Source organism: Rana temporaria, unplaced genomic scaffold (assembly GCF_905171775.1).
Source record: "Rana temporaria unplaced genomic scaffold, aRanTem1.1, whole genome shotgun sequence".
Taxonomy (NCBI): Eukaryota; Metazoa; Chordata; class Amphibia; order Anura; family Ranidae; genus Rana; species Rana temporaria.
In genome coordinates this window covers 280,918-305,268 of record NW_024404503.1, presented here as the reverse complement: position 1 = coordinate 305,268, position 24,351 = coordinate 280,918, and the positions used below count along the sequence as shown (strand labels likewise).

The 24,351-nt window shown below is 41.9% G+C and overlaps 1 protein-coding gene across 3 annotated transcripts in view; it reads left to right on the top strand.

Annotated features, from left to right (window-relative positions):
- Window positions 1-24,351, top strand: part of LOC120922018 — an 80,812-nt gene that overhangs the window by 13,193 nt on the left and 43,268 nt on the right. For all 3 annotated transcript variants that reach the window (XM_040334553.1, XM_040334552.1, XM_040334554.1), the window contains 2 exons: window positions 2,245-2,374; window positions 23,052-23,104. In XM_040334553.1, coding sequence (XP_040190487.1) covers window positions 2,245-2,374; window positions 23,052-23,104 — 183 coding nt within the window. The remainder of the gene's footprint in view (window positions 1-2,244; window positions 2,375-23,051; window positions 23,105-24,351) is intronic.

Sequence of the window (24,351 nt, the reverse complement as noted above, 5' to 3'; positions counted from 1 at the left end):
ATGTTATTGCTGTATGGGAGAGTGTTGCCTTGCTCATTGCCCGCTGGTGCCATCTGGTGGATTCTTTGGAATTGAACCCATGTAAAGCTGATTACCTATCTCTGGAGATTTTGCTTCTTGCCTTTTGACCTAGCCACAGGTCGAAGTATTGAGGTGAGAGGCCACCCTTTACTCTTGGTGGAGGTTAACCCTTTCCTGTGGGTCACGGATCTGTTGAAGATTATTGCACTTTTGATCACCATTGATTCTTTGGAGCACTTTTATCACTTTGCACTTTATGGACTTTACCAAATTGATTTATTGATTTATTATTGTATTTATTGTATTATTTGCGCTGCACTATTTTTTCTATATATTCCCCATTGGGGTTCGAAAGAGAACGTATTTTCTATCGGAAATTCCGTGCGTCTGTATGGAACTCCGACGGAGAAAAAAACATGCATGCTCAGAATCAGGTCGACGCATGTTCGGAAGCATTGAACTTAATTTTTTTCGGCTCGTTGTAGTGTTGTACATCACCGTGTTTTAGACGGTCAGAATTTGGTGTGACAGTGTGTATGCAAGACAGCTTGAACGGAATTCCAACAGAAAAATCCTTCATAGTGTTTCCCGACTGAAATTCCGATCGTGTGTACGGGGCAAAAGCCTTTCACCCAAATACAGGAGGAGTGAGGGAAAAAGCTGCCTGTGATTAGAGACTGGCTCTGGGTCTGGTTTAAGCATGCTGGTTCCATAGGTCAGGGAATGACTAAACCACTAAGGTGTTAGACCGAGCTGAACCGCTGCAGTGGGAAGTGAAACATTTAGCAGCAGAAATAATACCCTCTACAGTAGGACTGTGTCTGCCCAGTGATAGTTTTAGATTGGTTGCAGGTATAGACCTAAAGCTGGTAACACACGTGCTGAATGTTGGGAGACAAGGGGGAAGTTAAAAAAAAACGTCCAACATTCAGCCGATGCCGGAAAACCAGCAGCTGACCTACTCCCGATCAGCGCTCTCAGCCAATGGCAGAGAGTGCTGATCAGAGCGTTTTGGTGGGGGGGCCGTCCCCCTGTCAGAACACAACAGCTCAGCAGGGGAGATCGCTTAACTAACCTTGCATTAGTGTGTACCAGGCTTAAGGAAAGCCAGATCAGTCACAAACATTGGAGAGAGTTTTGAAAAGAGCCACCACCTTATGAGAAGAAGATCCTGTCAGTGTGGGTTGCTTCTTGAAGTCTTAAGTTTCCTAGTTGAATATACAGAGTCAACTTATCCTGTCCTGCCATTACTTTCCATCCACAGAATTATGATAGTGCTGAGAATCTAGAGCAGGGGTCTCCATACTTTCTAAACAAAGGGCCAGTTAAGTGTCCTTCGGACTTTAGGGGGCCAAGGAGAATAAAAACATTTTCTGGCATCAGTGGGAGTAAACAGTGCCCCATATTTGGTAGTAGGGGGAGGAATAGTGCCCTATTGTTGATGTCAGTGGCTGGAATTAAGCCCCATTTTTGGTGTCAGAGGGAAGAATAATGTCTCATATCAGTGCCCCAAGGGCCGAATAAGGGCAATCAAAGGGCCGTTGATCTAGAGCACAGGTGTCAAACACAAGGCCCGTGGGCCGAATCATGTGGCCCTCACACCTCTCCTGCAGCTGCTGGAGAGCTCCAGCCCTCCTCTGGTCCTCTTCCAGACCCTGTACTTTCTGCTTTCAAGCAATGCATCCAGCTTCTTCCCAGCAGCACTATAAGGAAATCAGGGGGTACACTGTGATGTAAGGGAGAGAGGGGGCTTAACTTCTGATGGTGGGGTGGCTCTTGACATCTAATGTAAGGGGGGGGGTGCGCTGGACATCTAATCTTACAGATACAACCGGCCCTTTTGAGGGCAATCATAATGCTGATGCGGCCCACAATGAAATTTAGTTTGACACCCTTGAGGGTTGAATAATTTCTCTGTGCCATAGTTCCTAGTTCAGGTCCGGCCTGCCCTAGAGCTTCATGTTTCCACCCACCTTGGCATTTTCACACTTCTCCAGCATTCTCTGTATTATAATATCATTTAGGAATCCAACAGGCAGAGTAACACCCCCTTGCAATGGCCACAGCAGGTTGAGGGACCCAGAAACCTAACACAGTAATCTCACCACTGAAGAGACAACATAAACTGCTTAATTGAATTTACTTTCCAACAAATATTATCTTTGGGTGGTCTGACCCTTCAATATGTGTTTAATACTGGATTGTGTGTTGCCTTGGTTCTAGGGATATCGAGCCGGTCACTTTGAACACGTTACCCAAATGAACATGCTTGATGATATGTCAAGGGTCTTCCGGATCCCACCAAAGATTTGTTTGGTCAAGATATCTGCCAAAGAAGACCCAGAATCCTCAGGTAAAGTTATTTTTGAACAGTAAACTAAATGGTAATGCTCATGGTATTAAAACCACTAGCTATTGTTTAATAAGACTATGCTATGGTGTTAACTACTCAACTAGCTTGCATAAGCTATTAATTTCACATGATCATCTTTCAGGTGTGTGCAGAACTACTTCATACTATCTGTGTAGCTCACACCACAGGCAGCGACTTGTTCTTTGTTCTTTGTTTAGAGTTTTGGGGCTATAAAATATTACTTGTGCACAGCTCCAGGCTAATAGGCTGGTCTGGTCAGCAGTTTTATATACTCTTGTTGTGTCAATTTCAGACATTAGTTTACTTTAAATGTTCTTTTATTATCGCTAAAGCATTGCTATGGTGTCCAAAGCCCAACTCCACAAAGCTCTAATGCTGCGTACATACGATCAGTTTGTCTGATGAAAACGGTCTGATGGACCGTTTTCATCAGACTAACCTATCGTGTGTGGGCCCCATCGTTTTTTTATCTGTAGCGCCTGTGTACTATCGTACAGGTGCTATATTTAAATTTAGTTGGAGAATGAGAGTTATGTTGCTCTCATTCTTTGATTTGTTAAATTTGGCTGTTGCCAAATCTGGATTGTCCTGTGGGTCAGTCTGCGCTCCAGAGATGCACTCTCATCTCTGAGCGGCAGGTGGCGCCAGAGGGGTCCGGGTGGAGCCGCTTCTTCCCAACAGCCAATTGGAGGAGTTTTTCCCTTGCGGGGCATGCTGGGGAGGGGTATTTCTGTGGCGGAGGCCGTTGTTCGGGGTTCTTCGCGGGTTCCTGGTTCCAGGTGCGGCACCCACCTTTAGGGTGTGCGCACATCACGGGCCCCACCACTATGGCCTACCTGGCCGGGGTCGCGTGCTAGGCGGAGTTCCTGACTCTGGGCTCTCATAGCCCGGAGCAACTGATGCTGCCAGGGGACCCCAGTGACTTACTGGATTCCCATACCTATTAAGAAGATCCCAAGCTGAGTGCTGTTCGGTGGGGGATCGGTCTGAGGAGAACCCGGAGGCAGGTAATCCAACAGGGCTGTAACGAACCATCGGGGATCTGGGTGAACGGACACTGACTGGTTACATTTAAACTGTCAGTGGATGACCTCAAAAGACATACTGGGTGGATTCGCTCTATCGTTCACAACTTTCAGTACTAGGCCTGTGGCAGAGGTCTCATCTACCATCTCAATTTAATTAGAGCCAAGCAGAGACTTGTTCCTCCCAGAAGCTCGAAGTGGCGCTCTGGCTGCCAGGCCTGTGAGAGAGGTCTGTCCAGGGGCACTTTTACCCACTCTGGCTGGAGTGGCGACATTGACGAATACAACTACAAAGGACAGGACTGCCTTTACTATCCATAGCCTGATACTGTGAAGTTGCTCTTCCTTCACCAACCTATCCTGTCTACCTCAAGTTCACATGTTGGTCGTGTTTGACCGGGAAAATAAAGCATTTGAAAACGTCAACCAACGGTCCTGGACATTCTGTTTTTGCTCTCAACAATACCATCACCCATAGACACGCCGATCCCAAATCTAAACAGCGGCTCCTCCGGGGTAGCGCTACATATCCATCAGTCAAACAACTAGGAACTTGTTTTAAAATTATCTGATGGATAAAAAAACTATAGAAAAAAAAAACGATCGTCTGTGGGTACGTCCATCGGTTAAAAATCCATGCATGCCCAGAATCAAGTTGACGCATGCTTGGAAGCATTGAACTTCTATTTTTTCAGCACGTTGTTGTGTTTTACGTCACCGTGTTCTGACACGATAGTTTTTTTAACTGATGGTGTGTAGGCACGACTGATCATCAGTCAGCTTCATCGGATAACTGATGGAAAAATCCATCAGACCGTTTTCATCAGACGAACTGATCGTGTGTATAGGGCATTAGAGACAGGTCCATGACAGCCTGGATTCACAGGAAGTGGGTTAAAATATACTGGGTGTCATTCAACCAGGAAAACCAGCGACAGTAACAGGAGGGAGTGGTGAGCACCAGAGAGGGAATAAGTATTGCAGCAAAAGCTTATTTTTTTAATCATTGGTGTGCTATTTATTTATTATATTTGTTTCTGTAAAAGCGTTCGGCTTTAATTACAGATCTGCTGCAGCAGGAGCATTTATATGTAGCTCTACTCCCGAAGGAGCTGCTGGTTTGATTTGGGTGGCACGTTACCTCTGTATCTCCGCCGTCTAGGGTACTGGATGAGAGCTGTAATAAAGTCCACACGACAGGTGTCTTTTCTGTGCTTTAATTACCCAACGGGGTAAAAATGTTAAAGGGGAGTTCCACCCACAATTTCACTTTTTAAATATAAATACCCCTGTAATACACAAGCTTAATGTATTCTAGTAAAGTTAGACTGTAAACTAAGGTCCGTTTTGTTAGGTTGTTACAGCATTTAAATAGTTTATAATCTACAAATAGACCGTGGCCATCTTAAGTGTGGGCATCATGAAGCCAGACTGTATGACTTCCTGGATTTCAGCTTTGCATATCTCGCACATGCTCAGTGCACAAGCAATGTAATAGGTTTCAGTCAGGTTTGCAAGGACTACTGGGAAACATGATGCCTATCCCAGAAACCCTTGCAAATAGCCTAGGCAAATAAGGAGGAGGAAGTAATGAAGGACTACAAAATAAAGGTATTTACAAGCAACAAATTAAATAAAAATTGTCCATTCTGAACACTATGAGATTAGAGCATGCAGCACAGACAAACATAAAAAAATGGGTGGAACTCCACTTTAAATAGTAGAAAGGTGAAGGAATAGAAGGAATGAAAGGTGACAGATTCAGGTGTAAATTGTTCCGGAAACAGTCCTGTTTCCAGCGACAACTTTCGTCGCCACTCTAGCCAGAGTGGATATAGTGCATCTGGATAGGCCTCTCTCACCAGCATTGCAGCCAGGGTGTCACTCGGAAACTTTAGGGTGAAGTCTCTGCCACAGACCCTCCCAAAGGTGGAGATAGTTTTGGTCCAAAATCCTTCTCAACTGGATTCAGCACCCAGATCTCCTTCGGACAGCTTTAGTTATGTCAGGAACTGATAGGCGACCATCGTCCAGCCTCTCAGATACGAAGGCCTCTCCTAGAACACCAGCCTCGTGCTCGGTACCCCCCAGACAGGCTCTCCATCGATCGGCTTCCTCCCCTGGGACGGACAGCCCAGGACCACTTGCAAATTGCAGACTCAGTCTACCTACTGAGTCTGCGAGATAGATTAATGCTCTGGACCAACGTGGCCCCGGAGCCAGGAACACTGCAACACACCCCGACCAGGAGGGCCACACGGGGGTGGTGGGACGACTGCCCAGGTGGATGGCGGCAAAGCGACGATGCAAACCAATGGCATCTGCCTCCTAAATACCTCTTCCCAGCATGCACAGCGAGGCGATCAACCCTCCTGATTGGCTGCCAAGGAGAAGCATCCACACGACCCTGACCCTACTGCTGCCACCTGTTGTCTGGAGGGCTGGCGACTCGACCATGAAGCCCATCTTTCTTCAGGTGCCTCCTTATTGTGCATCTTCAAACAGTCACACCCCATGTTTTCAGAGAGTCCTGTATTTCACCTGAAGTTATTTGTAGGTTTTTCTTTGCATCCTGAACAATTTTCCCGGCAGTTGTGGCTGACGTTTCAGTTGGTCTACCTGACCGTGGTTTGGTTTCAACAGAACCCCTAATTTTCCACTTCTTGATTAGAGTTTGAACACCGCTGATTGGCACTCTCAGTTCCTTGGATTTCTTTGTATATCCCTTTCCTGTTTTATACAGTTCAATTACCTTTTCCCGCCGATCCTATGACAATTCTTTTGCTTTGCTGTGACTCAGAATCCAGAAATGTTAGTGCAGCACTGGATGAAAGATACAAGGGTCTGTCAGGAGTCCAGAAACTCGTTGACCTTTTATGCACACACACACTAATTACGAGCAAACAGATCACAAGTGAGGGTGGTTACTTTTAATAGCCATTCAAACCCCTTTGTGTCAACTTGTGTGCATGTTATCAGGCCAAAATCACCAGGGTATGTAAACTTTCGATCAGGCTCATTTGGGTAGTTTCTGTTGCCATTATGATTTAGTTGATTGATAATAAATGGCTTCAGCCGAACACTAACCATGATTGAAAGAAATGTTTTTGTGTTGTCAGTCATATTCTCTGAAAAATGGCTAATAAATCATAAATTCTGCCATGGTATGTAAACCTACAACTGTATATCTGGATGGGGGGGGGGGGAGCTCTTTCCTAAAGTGTATTTGAACCCAAGAATAAAAATGTAATATATTGCAGCTTACCAGTCCTCATGTATTGGCTGAACTAGTTTTCCTGCCAGTAATACATTTCATGTCCTATGATCATACTCATTTACTGTGATGCATGCACGTATGTGAAACGCTTAGAGGCTTCTGGGTAATCTTCACGAACGGAAACTACGTCACATGATACCTCCGCGGCACTTCCGCATGCTAAACAGCTCAAACACCGAGGTGTGGGGGAACACAGAGCAGTTACGCTGGACAGACTAGTGCCGGTCAAAGCAGGCACAGATACATGTGAGTGCAAATTTTATATGTTTTCTGATTAAACCTTTTTATCGAACGTACTACACCATATCAGGCTTTTTATTTTTGGAGAAAGGAAAGCAGCAGAAGGCTGATATTGGTATAAGGCAGTGTTTCTCAATTCCAGTCCTCAGGCCCCCCCAACAGGTCAGGTTTTCAGGATTTCCATTATTTTGCACAGGCGATTTGATCAGTTTCACTGCCTTAGTAATCACCACAGCCTTTTCATCTGAGGGAAATCCTGAAAACCTGACCTGTTGGGGGGGCCTGAGGACTGGAATTGAGAAACACTGGTATAAGGCATCTATTACACCATTTGGGAAGGAAAAATATCAGGATTGCTGTGGATTGAGGAGACATCCCTGGTTGTCATTACTAAAGGCATTAATTCCATCTTGGTCTGGTGAGCGCATAATATATATAAAGGTGGTGGTGACACTATGGGTGAAAAGTCACGAATATCTGATTGATTCTTTTGGGATCCGCATTTATTTCTTGGACTATATATTTATTATATATATATATATATATATATATATATATATATATATATATATATATATATATATATATATATATATATATATATATATATATATATATATATTTTGATAATAACTTTTTTGGGACTATTCTTTTGGCACTTTCAATATATTTTTGATTGATATATTTTGATTGATATTATATTTTTTTGGGTTTGATCACTTTTTGTTTGACCACATTGGTGATTTATTTATTTATTTGAAAGCTGTAGGTGTATCATTCACATTCATATATTCTTTGCACAGGATCAGCGCAGTATTATATGCACGTACATATAAAAACCATTTTTCACATACTCATTTACTGCCCTGTATTTGTAGAGGGATATCATTGTCATCCTAGGACAGGAAGTGCTCATCATCTCTGTAACATGGATGGTTTCTCTAATTTACAGAAATAACTCTGGAAGATACTGTAGGAATGATAACAGTGTTTGAGATTTCAGAGCATGTCAATGCCCAATAGAACTCCTAGGTCATTATTTTAGGCTCCCCCCCCCCCCCTTCAAATATTTGGACATTCTTTGACATATCAAGCTTTATTTCCTGACAAATGTCAGTAAGAGAACATGCACAGAATAACAATTTAGCGGCAGTTACATTAATCTGCCAGCACAGCTCTGTGTAAATGTGGAACAATTCAAGATGAAAAATGTTTTTGTCAATAGACGATTAGAGGGAAAAATGAAAACAGAATCATCTGCCTGTGTGGTGCCGTCAGACAAAATCCAGCCGCAAGAATTGCTGCCATTCATCACACCCTTTCTCACATGGGTGCCAAGTTAATCATGCAAAATCAGAAAGCTTTTTACAAAACACAATTAAACAGACAATGAGTATGTGAAGAGGCTAACAAAATGTTTGAGTGGTATAAGAGAGCTGGGTTCCGTGGAAGTGTAATGCATTCAGTTAGAGGCATAAATGTGGGGAGGACAGTGATCCTATGTTCCTCTTAGATTTTGGGGACATGTGGGTGCACAAAGTTCTGGGGTGCAGCTCTGTCTCTTCTATTGATTCTGATGTCCTAAGTAAGTGAGACTAAATGGTAAAGCACGTGGCTGAGCCAACAGGGGCAACGAGAGTGTGAAAAAAAAGACGGGCTGTATGGTGAATTATTTATCAATAGTTTAACCACTTGCCTACTGGGCACTTTTACCCCCTTCCTGTCCAGGCCAATTGTCAGCTTTCAGCGCTGTCCAACTGAATGACAATTGTGTGGTCATGCAACACTGTACCCATATGAATTTTTTCACACAAATGGAGCCTTCTTTTGGTGGTATTTAATCACCACTGGGTTTTTTTATTTGTTGCTAAATAAACGAAAAAAGGCAGAACATTTTGAATAAAACCAAAAGCTTTTTTCGTAGTTTGTTAGAAAATTTAGCAAGCAGGTAATTTTTCAACTTCACTGATGCATTAATGAGGCTGCACTGAAGGGCACTGATAGGTAGCATTGATGGACATTAATAGGTGTCACTGATGGGCACTGATAGGCGGCACTGAAGGACACTGATGGGCGGCACTGATAAATGGCACTGATGGGCACTGGTAGGTGGCACTGATGGGCATTGATAGATGACACTGGTGGGCACACTGATGGACACTGATAGGCAGCACTGATAGGTGACACTGATGAGGAGGCACTGTTGGACACTGATTAGCAGCACTGGTGGGCACTGATTGGCACAACTGGTGGGCACTGATCTCTCCAGCTTTCATATTTAGCTTTCATATTTAGGGCCAGAGGGTCTAATGGACTTCAAAAAAGGGTGGGCTTGGGGCACAGAGCAATGCACCCTGAACCCACCCAGGTGTGTGACAATAGCGAATTAATATTCGCTATTGTCTTCCTGATTGGCCACCTGGCCAATCAGGAAGCCGGTTCCGAGACCCGATTGGCCAGGGAGCCTTAGGACTCCCGGCCAATGGGACCCATTTCCTGTTCGGCTAGGAGCAGAAGCAATGGCTCGGCTCCTCCCTGGAGCAGCATCGGCCTCTACCCAGTGGCCTGCAACCTGCCAGTTGTAGCATTGGCCTCCTTAGGTAAGGCCATCCACCGCCTGTCTCCCGAGGGGGGGGGTCCCCAATCGCTGCCACCTGTCTCCCGGGGGGGCACCGATCTTCACTGTACGTCTCTTGCATGCGAGGGGGGCCCTGATCACCGCTGTCCATCTCCTGTGGGGGGGGGCACTGATTGCCACCGTCCATCTCCCGTACTCACGCGGTGAGCAACTTTGTTTGCTGCCCCCTCCAAAATATTGAGCACAAGCCGCCACTGCATTACACATTGGATTTGGCTGTATTGGACACCTATTTTCATGTTTAAAGGCATGTTTTAAAAATATTCAGGAAAGGAAAGCCTTTGCACTAACAATTATAGTTCTGTTTGACACAAGAGATAACAGACCTCGGTTTTCTAAACTGCTGTCAGTTTTTTGACTATTCTCACTGTGAGTGGACTGAAAGGGATGGGAAAATTCAACATTTTATGTTGTCATTACAAGAGAAATAGAGGATAAATCTTCCTATGGGTACACTTATTCTGGTGACAACTGTCTAATAAAAATTACCTTCTCACTTTCTTTTGTGTCCCCAATGGCAGACAGATGGCAAAAATGTTTTAAGTAGAGTATCTTGGGTTTTATTTGAAAGGATGGGTTTGGCATCGCAAGGTAGCTAGTGATTATATAGTTATAGCTTCAAATTTAGCGCTGTTGGGGGTGTGTCTGGGCGGCAAGTCATGTACTCCTTCTGTACAAAGCCAGCATATACGGTATAGGCTATTTTAGAAAAGAAAGAGGTCAAATTTAAGCTAGCATTTTTTATTTATTTTTTACATTCAACTTTCTTTCTAATTCCACCTTTTTCTTGTGGAGCGGATTAAACTCAAATTTTTAGAAACAAGGCTTTGCAAATGATCGTTGCTTTAAAAAATTGTCTCAGCATGGCTGTGTAGGACTCATTCTGTTTTGAGGAGCGGGGGTTAATTGGTAGACAAATAATGGACTGATTTTTTTTTTAGATTGAAAATTAATTAGAAAAGCCCCACGTACTTTTCTCCTTGAACACAAAATCCCTGTTTTCAGATCTTACTCAGTGTGGAGATTATTTTGCTGTGGCTTATAGGGAAGATGACTGCACTATCTCACCTGTCTGTGTATTCTGAGAAATATAATTAACAGTTTTTGTCCCTTGGAGTTGTAGACGAGGTAGCTTTCTGACTGGGTGTTAAAACCACAGTGATTCTTCTATCAATTATAGGAGATAACTTGGCCTGTATTAATTTTGTCTGCTGAATCATAGATTTTATACGTTCATCAGTAATACACAACAAAAGAGGAACTGTGGTTTAAGGTTTGACTTTATTGGATTTGATGGGGTGTCAGTAATTGCTTGTTAGAAGATCAGTAAAAAAAAAATGTTGTTTGCCTCTTCAGTCTTTCTCATCACTTGCACATTTGGCTTTCCGTCTATCCTACTATGAAACTCTTCAACATTGAGTCTACCTGGTAATTAGGATTAGATTATATGAGCTTTATTTTCGGTATCAGTCTTTAGCCTCGTACACACGACCGAGGAACTCGACGGGCGAAACACATCGTTTTCCTCGTCGAGTTCCTTGTTAGGCTGTCGAGGAACTCGACAAGCCAATTTTCTCCAATCCCGTCAAGGAAATAGAGAACATGCTCTCTTTTTGGCTCGTCGAGTTTCTCGACAGTTTCCTCAACGAAAATGTACACACGACCGGTTTACTCTGCAAAAAATATCTCCCAGCAAGTTTCTTGTGTGTACGAGGCCTTTCTCTTGAGCATGAATTGACAGTCCAAGGAATTGTTTTTAAGTTTCAACCAACAAGGACACATGTCTATGGGATTTGGGCTTTAGTCTTCGGTCAGTGCCACCCGTTTGACATCTGTTTAATACGCTTCTGAGAGCATTCTGAATTAAATGACAGGTGCATTTAACCTATAATTGACCTACTTCTGACCTGCTTCAAGCAGGTTTTGCATTTCTATAGACTTTCTAAAAAAAATGGCTCATCTGCAGTCCCAGTGTGAAAGCCCGAGTGCTTTCACACTGGGTCGCTGCGCTGGCAGGTCGTCCAAAAAAGTCCTGCAAGCAGCATCTTTGGAGCGCTTTAGGAGCGGTGTATACACCCTACTATGTATCAGAAAAGCACCTCTAAAATGATTAAGAACAAAAGATGATCAGGACAGCCACACTCCAATCCAATGCGTCTTTAATGTAAAAAAATGGAAACAGGCACTACAAGTCACAGCAACGGAACCTAAGACAACTGACGCGTTTCATACTAACTTTAGTGTTTACTCATAGCTGATTTTTCATAAAATGAACCTCTAATACATATATCAATCCTATCCAGATATGTGATCAAAAATAGGTGAAATTGAAAATGCAATTAAGGACTGCCAAAGCAATCCAATCAGGACTAATAAAAAACCTGCTGTAGTGGAAGTCATGAAGACCTTCTATTTTATAGAACAGGTCGCAGGTGATCAAAATGTATTAAAAGGAGTAGACTAAGGTTATTAATGATAAAAACACTAATAATAAAATAATAATAATAATAATAATAATAATAATAAAACACAATGCAAAAATACATATATGTTACATATAAATTAATACAGGCAACCACAAAATTAAATACATACATAGAGTAAGTTTGAAAAGAAATATGGTTAGTGAATACAGGTAGGGATTTCCCCACTACTTAAATGTAAAACGCCATTATGTGAAAAACAACAATATGTATCCTGTTTAACCACTTAACCCCCGGACCATATTGCTGGTCAAAGACCAGAGTACTTTTTGTGATTCGGCACTGGGTCCGTTTAAACTGACAATTGCGCGGTTGTGCGACGTGGCTCCCAAACAAAATTGGCGTCCTTTTTTTCCCACAAATAGAGCTTTCTTTTGGTGGTATTTGATCACCTCAGCGGTTTTTCGTTTTTGCGCTATAAACAAAAATAGAGCGACAGTTTTGAAAAAAATTATATTTTTTTACTTTTTGCTGTAATAAATATCCCCCAAAAATATATATTAAAAAAAAGTTTTTTCCTCAGTTTAGGCCGATACGTATTCTTCTACATATTTTTCGTTAAAAAAATCGCAATAAGCGTTTATTGATTGGTTTGCGCAAAAGTTATAGCGTTTACAAAAAAGGGGGTATTTTTATTAATATTTTTTTTACTAGTAATAGCGGCGATCAGCGATTTTTTCCGGTACTGCGACATTATGGCGGACACTTCGGACACTTTTGACAAATTTTTGGGACCATTGGCATTTTTATAGCGATCAGTGCTATAAAAATGCATTGGATTACTATAAACCTATAATACCACTGGCAGTGAAGGGGTTAACACTAGGGGGCGGGGAAGGGGTTAAGTATGTCCCTGGGTGTGTTCTTACTGTGGGGGGGGGGGGCCTCACTAGGGGAAACCACTGATCTTCTGTTCATACATTGTATGAACAGAAGATCAGCATTTCCCCCCCTGACAGGACCGGGAGCTGTAACGAGCGATTGCGTGTGCCCGGCGGCGATCGCGCCCGCCGGGCACGCACACGGGAGTCAGGGGCGAGCAGGGGGCGCGCGCGCCCCTGGTAGCCTGCGAGAGAGCTGACGTAGTATGACAGGCTCTCGTGCAGGAGAGCCAACCTGCCGCCGTAGAATGACGGCGGCAGGTCGGCAAGTAGTTAAGTGAATATCATGTGTATACATCTATCATGAATAATATATGTAGCCAAAGCCAATGGCACATGTAGTGGTAATTAAACCTGAATAGTCTGAAAAGTGCAAAAAGAAAAGAATGGGGAAAGAACACAAATTATATGGTGAATGATAATATAAACAAATGATATAGTGAAAAGCATATATGACTGGTAGTGTCATGTGAAAAAGTAAGTAAATAAAAATAAACTAAAATATGTAGTGTTGTGAAAAAAGCACAACACAAACCGCAATAAATGCAAAAAGTGGAAAAAGAGAGGGTAGGCAAACCTACCACATTAACTGTATATATGTGTATACGTATACCTCCATAATTCGATAATTGAAGGAACATAATAGTGAATGTAGAAAAAAGTCTTAGTTGAATAATACCTCAACCACCTGTTTTTTACTTTTTATTTTCTAAACCTTGTATTTTATATCGTGTTTTATTTACTCGTAAAATACCCAAACAAATTTGTCACCAAACAAATTAATAAGTTAATAAAACATGGTGAAAGGATGGGACATGATGAAATAGAAAAAGGTACAAGAAATGAAACCTATATATGTCCGTAAATTGGGCTATTGATTAGCCGATGGCCATAAATTAGACCATTAATGGGCCAATAGCGCATGCTAGGAGCAAAAAACGGAGGCCGGTAAAATGGCCGTAATTCTGTTTCAATCCTAGGTATTGGGCACATGTATATAGTATGTAGGAGGACATAAATATCCTAACCAGCACATGAACCATGTGACACGAACAAAGTTGTACAGGTGTCTTAAATAGCTGTGACCACAAACAGAAAAATCTCGGGCATAGTAAAAAAATTAAGAAAAGTTAATTAATTAAATATCCCGAATTTAACGAAAAAAATGGAAATAACTACAATTTGATTCCAAAATTCCCATATGTTAGGATATAGTGAGTAGACATGAAAATGTAAAGGTGTCCAAGTTATTGTGTATCTTACTGATATCTATATTGCAACATTGCAGTATGTTTGTAAGGTGAATCCAACAGGTACCTATTCTTCAACATATGTCTATATACACTAAACACATGTCCATATGAGATCACAGTCAAATCAAAGCAAAAAATGTTGCAATGTGTATGGACCAATGAATGAATAAAAAACCCTCATGCCGCGTACAGACGGCCGTTTTTTGTGATAAAAAAAAAACGACGCTTTGAATCATGAAATAAAACAACGTTTTTGAAACTTCATTTTCAAAAACGACTTTGCCTACACACCATCGGTTTTTAAAATGCTCTAGCAAAACGCGGTTACATTCAGCACGTACGACGGCACTCTTTTCCATTGAAGCTAGCTCCATAACTTGCTTCTGAGCATGCGCGGGTTTAAAAACGTTGTTTTGCCCACACACTATCATTTTCATTGACACAAAAAACAACGTTTTGAAAAACGACACAAAAAATTTGTTCATGTTCGAAATTTTTTTTGTCGTTTTTCAGAAGACATAAAACAACGTTTTCCCCACACACAGTCATTTTAAATGACGTTTTCAAAAACGTCGTTTTTTTTCATCACAAAAAACGACCGTCTGTACGCGGCATAAATAGAAAAGAAAAAAAGAAAATATTATAGTTGTTAAATATCCATTGTCCATACACAATACATACCACTGAACATCTAAAGCATCCCGTAGATGTAAAAAGAAAAAGTTATTTTAGTTTATAAACATGAACACTAAACTAAAAACATCCCAATCTGCACTGGATGTTTATGAAATTAAAAAGATATACGGACTCCCGTCAAAAAACAGCATATTGTAAAGGAAGAAAAGTATAAAATTAACAGAACACTCTAAGCGGATATAAATGTGCTTCACACATATGTACCAAGTAAAGACGCTCATGAATGCCCATGGTCACTGTATTATACAGTACAATGCCAAGCTAGGGTAATTTAAAGAGCAAGGAACATTATGTGATGACAAAAAGCAGAAAGAAGCTATGCAGAAACTGGGTAACAGTACACTCAATTACAAATGAGTATACGGAACCAATGAGGTACAGATGAAATGACATGATAAGTTAGTGAGAAAATAGGTGGAGTCAAAAAGAAGGGGGGGGGGGTGGGAGTACAGGAAGAAAAAAAAACAGATGTAAGCAAGGACACTGTGCAGGCGCGATGCAGCCAACAGTAATGCACACCAACACGAATACATCAATTGTAGTAATGAGACACGTCCCATATCCTGAATCTGTTGCCTCCCTTGACAGGAGTGGTAATCTTCTCTACCCCCTGAATTGAAAGACAAGACACATCTTTGAAATGTACAGAATTCCAATGGTTGGCCACATTCGTATTATGATTTTTCTCAATAGCATAGAGGTGATCGTAAAGCCGATTTCTGAGCCTACGAATAGTACGTCCCACGTATTGTATATGGCATATGTCACAATGACATATACCAAAAAATTTGTGTTGCAATTAATAAATTGCTGAATCTCAAAATCTTTTTTGTTGGTGTGGGAGTGTACCGTGTGGACTGTTTTAATATGTTTACAGTAATTACAGCCTTTACATCCACATATAAAAGTGCCCTTGAATTGCAGCCAATTGGAACCTGAAGCCTTGCTTTAACCTGCCTGGCGGTATTCCCGAGTGTGACTCGGGGTGAGATTTTCAGGCTGCGAACGGTAACCCCGAGTCACACTCGGGCTTGCCTCGCTGGATGCAGAAAGAAGGTTTTCTTACCTTTTCTCCGCGATCCAGCGATGAATCCCCGCAGTGCACGGCAGGCGGATGTCCGCCTGATGCTGTGTGTTCCTCTGATTCCCTTCCCTGCGAGCGTCACAGGGGGGCGGAAGGAGGGGGGGCGGCGCGAAATTCAAATCCTATAAGTAGCAACAATGTAAAACACAGTAAAACACACTGATATTATTGGATAAAATAAAAAAAAAAATACAGTGACCTTTGATTGCCCCCCCCCCCAGTGCTTTCCAGTGCCCTGTCTGCAGAATTACTGTACCATTACTGTACCAGTGTCTGTATACTGCACAGCAATAATGGCAAAGCGCGCCTCTACATCAAAATTATTATGCGACCTGCTGCCAAACAGCGACAGCGATAACGAATCCATTGCGGAGGAGCTGAGCGACAGCGACGTGTGGGAAAGTTCGTTGTCGGATGCAGAAAGCGATGTGATTGACGATCCTGCACCTGTGCCCAGCGATGTGCGGACCTGGTGCGCAATTGATTGCGCTACGGAGCACGTAGCGCCCCCAAGGTTTCCGTTCACAGGATCACCTGGGATAAAAGTGGACATAGAGGATGACAATCCCTTAGAATACCTCCGACTTTTTTTGACCGATGAGGTGATCGACAAAATTGTTTTGGAGACAAATCGGTATCAAGAACAGCAATCTGCTACCCACCAGCTATTTTCAAGGCGCAGAAAATGGGAGCCTGTGACCAGCGACGATATATGGAAATTCCTTGGCCTCCTAATTTTACAGGGAGTGGTGGGGAAACCACTCCAAAAGTGGTACTGGACCACAAATAAATTATTGGCCACACCTTTTTTTGGAACTGTAATGTCCGAATATCGGTTTTCATTGATAATGAAATATTTGCACTTTGCAAATAATGAGGAATTCGACGAACGTTCTCATCCAGCTCCAAAGCTTAAAAAAATTTGGGATATTTACCAATTGATTCTGCAGAACTTCCAGCGGACCTATATACCTGAGAGGGACATTATAATTGACGAAAGTCTCATGGCCTACAAAGGTCGCCTAAGCTGGATTCAGTTCATTGCGTCTAAGCGCGCTCGCTTTGGGATAAAATCCTTTATGCTATGTGAGTCCAGCTCTGGCTATATCTGGAACTCAGTACTGTATACTGGCAAAGGGACCAAATTCTCCCAGAGATTCAGTTATTTTGGGATGGCAACCGCTTCAGTCCTTTCATTGATAGAGCCCTTGCTCAACCAGGGCTACTGTATCACTACGGACAATTTCTATACGTCCCCAGAACTATACAAGTTCCTTCTTCTGAATAGGACGGACGCTTATGGGACTGTGAGGCCTAACCGGCGTGACATGCCGTCAGCATTTCCAAATAAAAAACTTGGGAAAGGAGAAGTGGCTGCATGGCAAAAGGGGAAAATGTTGGCTCTGAAGTGGCGGGACAAAAAGGACGTTTCCCTTTTGAGCACGGTCCATAATACCTCGACCGCCATGGTCCATACCAAAGGTGGAAAAGACGTTCGAAAGCCACAGGTGGTGTTGGACTACAACCACACGATGGGAGGTGTGGACAGGGCTGACCAGGCCATGACTTTTTACCCTGCAATGAGAAAGCAGCAGAAAAAATATTATAAAAAGATTTTCCGACATCTTTTGGAGCAATGTCTTTGAAACTCTTTCATCCTGCTGAAAAAAAAAAATGTCAGGTCTATGGTCCATGCAGACTTTATGTGGAAGGTGGCTGAACAAATTTTCCTCAAACACCAAATGCCAACGGCGGTAAACTGTTCTGGACGACGGGCTTCTGGGGTTGTAAATCCTGAGCGACTGACAGGTCGTCATTTTTTGGACCATGTACCACCCACTCCAAAAAAAACAGCACCCACACGGATGTGTGTGGTTTGCTGCTCCAAGCGCGATGCCAGTGGAAGGAAAATACGCAAAGAAACGCGCTACTGTTGTCTCGACTGCGATGTTGGACTTTGCGCCATACCGTGCTTTAAAGATTTTCACACCGGAGACATTTACTGAATTATGATTTTGCACCCGTTTGACCCCCCAAAAAATCTGAGTATCTGAATATATTATTTGTTAAAATGTATTGAATAAAAAGTATTGTTATTATTAAATTATTATTTGTTATTATTTATTATATTATAATTTATGATTTTGTGTTTCAAACTTTGTCATAGTCTATTAGAGACTCTGGTTTGGACAGATTTAGGTGAGTTATTCCTAAGAATTGCAGGCCTGCAATCTAAAACGCCAAATTTCCATGCAAAATAATGGTACCGCTTTCAGCACCTTTTTTCAGAAAGAATCATACCGCCAGGGAGGTTAAAACAAGCTGGGTGAGACACGACCACCCAATGTGGGTGTTCTATGAGAGACAGTTTTGATGCCTTTACATAGAATCTCTTCATAAATAGGGTCATAAAGTAAAATAGGTAGATATTTAGTAACTGTATGTTTAATTTGATTGAATTCTGAACTAAATGGGGTGGAGAACACTGGAACTTTATTAAATCATGTGGAAGTGTAGTAGTTAGGTGTTTTTATTTTGTCCTGTAACAAGGAATCTCTGGGGATGGCATCAACTGCCAGTAGTGCCTTGTTAATGACCCTATCGGGGTACCCCCTATTTTAAATCTTTGTGACATTAAACCTGCTTCCAGGGTGTAATTCTCTTGTTTACTACATAAACGTTTAATGCCTCGTACACACGACCGAGAATCTCGTCGTAAAAGAAACGTTGTTTTCCTCGACGAGGTTCTTGTCAAGCTTGACGAGATTCTTGTCAAGCTTTCCTTGCATACACACTGTCGAGACAAACTCTCGTCGTTCTCAAACGCGGTGACGTACAACACGTACGACGGCACTATAAAGGAGAAGTTAGATTCCACTGGCGCCACCCTTGGGGCTGCTTTTGCTAATCTCATGTTACCGCGTGTTAAGTAAAGGTTTGGTGAAGACGATTCGCTCTTTTCAGTCTGTTACAGCGTGACAAATGTGCTATCTTCATCACGAAAGCTACTTTTACCGAAGGTGCGCTCCCGTCTCATACTTTATTCTGAGCATCCGCAGGTTTCTAAGCATACACACGAATGTGTTTCTCGACGAGAACCACAACGGAAAAATTCAGACTCCCGACGAGAAAAAAGAGAGCATGTTAATTTTTTTTTCGTAGCAATCCACAACAGTTTCTCGACGAAAAACATACACACGACCGTTTTTCTTGGCAAAAAAGCTCTGTCAGCAAAACAGTCGTTTGTACGAGGCATTAGTCTCAGAAATTGTCCATAGGGGACCCCTTTGATCGTGTCACTGGGATGGACAGAATCTGCCCTCAAAAGGGCGTTCCCAGCAGTAGCTTTCCTGTGGATGCTGGAGACTACTAAACCATTAGGCCTCGTACACACACGACCGAGAAACTTGTCGTAAATGAAACATTGTTTTCCTCGATGAGTTCCTTGTCAGGCTTGTGGAGAAACTTGACAAGCTTTCTTTGCGTACACACTGTCGAGACCAAATCTCCTCGTTCTCAAACGCGGTGACGTACAACACATACGACGGCAGGGGAAGTTCGATTCCACAGGCACAACCCTTGGGGCAGCTTTTGCTAATCTCATGTTACTGCGTGTTAAGTAAAAGTTTGGTAAGAGACGTTTTGCACTTTTCAGTCTGTTACAGCGTGACAAATGTGTTATCTCCATTACAAACGCTACTTTTACCGAAGGTGCGCTCCCATCTCATACTTTATTCTGAGCATGAGCGGGTTTCTACGCATACACACTAATGTGTTTCTCGTCGAAAACCAGCCTGACAAGGAACACAACGAGGAAAAAGAGAACTTGTTCTGTTTTTTTCTCGTCAAGTTCCTCGACAGTTTTCTCGATGAAAAACATACACACGACCGTTTTCCCTCGGCAAAAAAGCTCTGCCACCAAGTTTCTTGATGGATTCTGTCGATAAAAAAGGTCGTGTGTACAAGGCCTTAGAACTGGAGAGCTTGATATCCAAAAAATTAATTGAATTGGCTTGCATATTACCTCCCGATCGTCAGAAGAGATACTATCATCCTCCAAGGGAAAATCAAAATAATGTTTTTTTCAAAGTTAAGTTCCTAGTATAAATGTATCAATGTCCAATAGAGTGCCAAAAAGATTGAAATGTCTGGTGGGGCAAAAGTTAAGTCCTCTTGATAGAAGTTTATTTTCCTTGTCTTTTAAAACCCTTGTTGAAATGTTCAGAACATTCAATGTGGTCACTTCATCTTTCCCCGCAAAGAATAGTGGCTCTTTCTTGGGGTGCTGGTGCCTCTTCCCTCCCCTCCTTGTTTTTTTTGTATTGCTTTTCATTTTGGCTTTTTGGTGTAAAACCTGAGGGTTTTCAGAGCTCTGACCCCCTTCAGCTTAATTCAATCCTGACGATCTTCTAACAGGCTCAGGGGATGAATCGGATCCTGTGATAGCTAACGTATCGTCAATCAGATCATTTTCAGGGTCAGAAAAACTCACTAGTTTTCCATGATTTTTGCGTGATCTGCCTGGTAAAAAAGATGACTTCTTCGAGGTGTAGACTTTGTCATTTTCATAGTCAATTTGATCCCGAGTCATCTTACCTTTTTTATTAGAAATTACTGCTTTCTCCATTTTGCCCAGCTTTTTGCTGAGTCGCCCATCAAGTTCAACAAACTCAGGATGTGTCTGTAAGATGGTAAGGTCTTTCTGTGTGAGTTCTATTTCCAATCGTAAGGTCTCCATTTCTATTTTCCTGGATGATATAAGTATGTCCATGAATTTCAAGGAACAGGAAGTGAGTGTGTCTGTCCATTCTTTCTTAAGACTATCATCTACCAGGTCAGAAGTGGGAAACTTCTTAATTCGTAGACCTCGTGGAATCCGTGATAATGACACATATTCAGTAAGGAAATTGATGTCCCAGAATGATCTAATTTCTTAGCCCCTCCAATCTTCTAAACATCCAAATCAACGATACCTCATTATCATCCGTGGATTGTAAAGTGTGTGTCTGTGAACCCGATCCTAATGGGTTTTCTGATAGCGCAGTAAGGATTCTGCTGAATCCTGGTTCCGTTGTAGGCTTAGTGGCTGTTGAATTATCCATATAGATGCTGGTAACTGAGCAAATGTCAAACCAAAAAGGTAAAAGAAAATCCAACAAAGGGCCTCCGAGCTGGCAAAGCAAAGTGCAAAATCCAAGAACTATAAAGAGACAGAGATTGCCGCTCTTGTTGGGTGCAAATCTTCTTCTCAGGATTGCCATGTGCATTGCTAGCACCCTCCGTTCCTGAGAAGATTTGCACCCAACAAGAACTGCCTGGAGTGGCAATCTCTGTATCTCTAAAATGATGGTAAAGCTCCACTAAAACTAGCGGCGCATTACCACTAACGCAGATGCGCTGTCAGTGTGAAAGTGCTCTTATTTGAAAAATTTTATGTGTTTTGACGTGTGAAAAGACTCTGATCTAAATAGGTTTATTCAGCGATGGTCATCATTCATATACAAAACACCCCAAGAAGGGGATGCCATTCTGTCATCTTTCTTCTATTCCAATAAACAAAATAGCGCAAATGCATAATACGCTTTAAGCTTAGAGTCATTGCCTATTTTCTCTTAGCCTTCGGCTTAAACAATATCCAGTTTATGTATCTTGCCCTTGATGTAGGGAACAACTTATTATGAGGAGAGAGGAGGAAAAATTTATTGAGTTGTTATGTTTTACTTGTTTTTCAGGTTTCTTCATTACTATATTTTGAGCAAAGCGAGAGTCACACACTTTTCAGAAAGACTCTTTATTTCAAGACAATATCAATGCCATTTACTATAGATGAAGCGATGTTGGTGGGCTCTTCTTTCAGACTGGTTTGCAAGAACTTACCAGCCTGCCCATCCATAGCGTTCTTGTTCCTGTACCTGCGGTTTATCTCTACACTGAGTGTCAGTTACTGTCTCAGATATGGATATCATAATGTTTATGTTTAACTTCAGTTATAACGTTTCTAGGTACAAAAAGATTATTTACCAAGCCTTTACTCATTTAGAAGAAAGAAAGTCACCGCTCCAGGTGGGTCTACTATATGGTCATGCACTGGTACAGGATTCCAATGGTGCTGGCGGTGCACTAGGCAAGCATAAGGGTTGAATGAAGGATGGATGGCCGCACTCCAAAAACCGTACAGGTTGTCTTTTATTAAATGAACAGCAAAAGCATTACCAGATCACAGCAACAGAAACAGGGGACAGCCGATGTTTCGCACAAAATCAGTGCTTATCCATGAATTAGCACTGATTTTGTGCGAAACGTCGGCTGTCCCCTGTTTCTGTTGCTGTGATCTGGTAATGCTTTTGCTGTTCATTCAATAAAAGACAACCTGTACGGTTTTTGGAGTGCGGCCATCCATCCTTCATTCAACCTTTATCCTTTACTCATTTAGTTTACAAATGCATATCAATCTGAAGGTTGAAAATTTTATTCTATAAATACATATGTAATTACCTTATCTTGTAAATATCTTTAGAAGCCGCAATACAAAGTTTTGAAAAAAAAAAACGAACTCACAAATAGTGAATTAACCAGTCTTCCAAACTTTGATGACTCAGATAGTAATTATTACATAACCTAAAAATTGGTACTACAGATCATGTCGCTGGTAATTATTGTTCTCCACAAGTATTTCAATCTCAGTGAAATTACAAAAGTGATACAGAGGAGTTTGAAGGCAGCCCATCAATGCCCATTTATGTTAGATGGGAACACAGTGTACCACCTTTTTGTCTTGTGATAAAAAAGACCATCTGAGTAAGTCTAACATATACAATCATGGGTGAAATTGCATTTAAAAATACCCCTAATTTGAGGCTACAATAGAAGAGCATTAACTTAGCAACTAGGTCGTGACTTAAAAGCCTTTGGTCGCTTATTTCCGCTCATTCTTGCCAGCCAGTTTACTCCATGGCTTTTCAAGCAGGATATGATTCATTAATGTGAGCCTAAGCTAGTGAATGCACTTTTTTCTCCCCTTTTAGTTTCATATGTAATTATAGCCTCCCCTGCAGCTAATTTCTTCATCTCTGTTTCAGGGCTCGGAGATACAAATTTCAAAGTGCCGGACCCAGCTGATTCTGCGTCATTCGTGAGTCACACTAATAATGCGACTTAATATCTTCAGAACAATACAAATTAATTGCACTCATTATTTCCTACAGTTTGACATGGGTTCTTTGCATTGTATTCTCTTTTCTGGTAAAGAAAATTATTGTACCGAAAGACAGAGATACTATCGTTCTCTGTGGCTTTTGGAAACACAAACTTTTGTTCTTAGTTAAAGGCTAGCTCTACATAAAACCTATGGGCCAGATTCACAGAAGAAATACGCCGCAGTATCTACTGATACTCCGGCGTATTTTCAAATTTGCCGCGTCGTATCTTAATTTGTGATTCACAAACAAGATACGACGGCATTTGGCTAAGATCCGACAGGCTTGCGGCTTCGTACGCCTTCGGATCTTAGGCTGCAATACTTCGGCCGCCGCTGGGTGGAGTTCGCGTCCTTTTCCAGCGTCGGCTTTGCAAATTAGCTTTTACGGCGATCCACGAAGGTACTCACGCGCGTTACGTCGTCGCAAGTCGTTTTTTCCCGTCGCAAAGTTAAGCCTGCTTTTTCATGGCTTAACTTTAGACCAGCCATGTTAAAGTATTGCCGTAGTTCCCGCGTCGAATTTCGATTTTTTTTTTCCTATGATGTCCGGTAATACGTTACGCACATCGCCATTCAAACAATACGTCGGGGCGCCGTAATTTTTTGGATTCTGCACAAGATGAAGTGTTTTGCCATTACACTCTTGTAAAGATCACATAGATGGATAAAGACAGAAAATGTAAAAGAGATACCTCCCCACTACAGTTCACAAAAGATTTTAAAAAGCCAACTAGTTAATTGATGTTAATCCAAGAATGAGATGTTAGCTTAACTAACTTTCCAATCTTCGAGTGCCTTGGAGTGAAGTCAAAGCCAAACTGGGGGACATTTGATAGACTCGCACTGCACTATTGAACCATTTAGGCAGATTTTATATGGTGCTGTCTTTTGCATGTCCAACTGGAAGCAATTTCAGGTAGACCCATGACACCCAGGTTGGATTTTACCTTCCTATTGGTCTGAGAACATCTAGTTCATGGTCAAGCAAAAGCCCAGGGTAGCTTTTGGTTCCTTTAAGCTCTGCTTAAGGACCTCATAAATTTAGTTGGCACTGTTTGCATAGATCTATGTGAAAGGGTCTACAGAAAGAATAACAGATATGTCTAATAATTACAGAAAATTAATAAGGTAAAGTTTTTTCATGCAACATCAAAACCAGTTTTGTGATGATCCCGTATGTG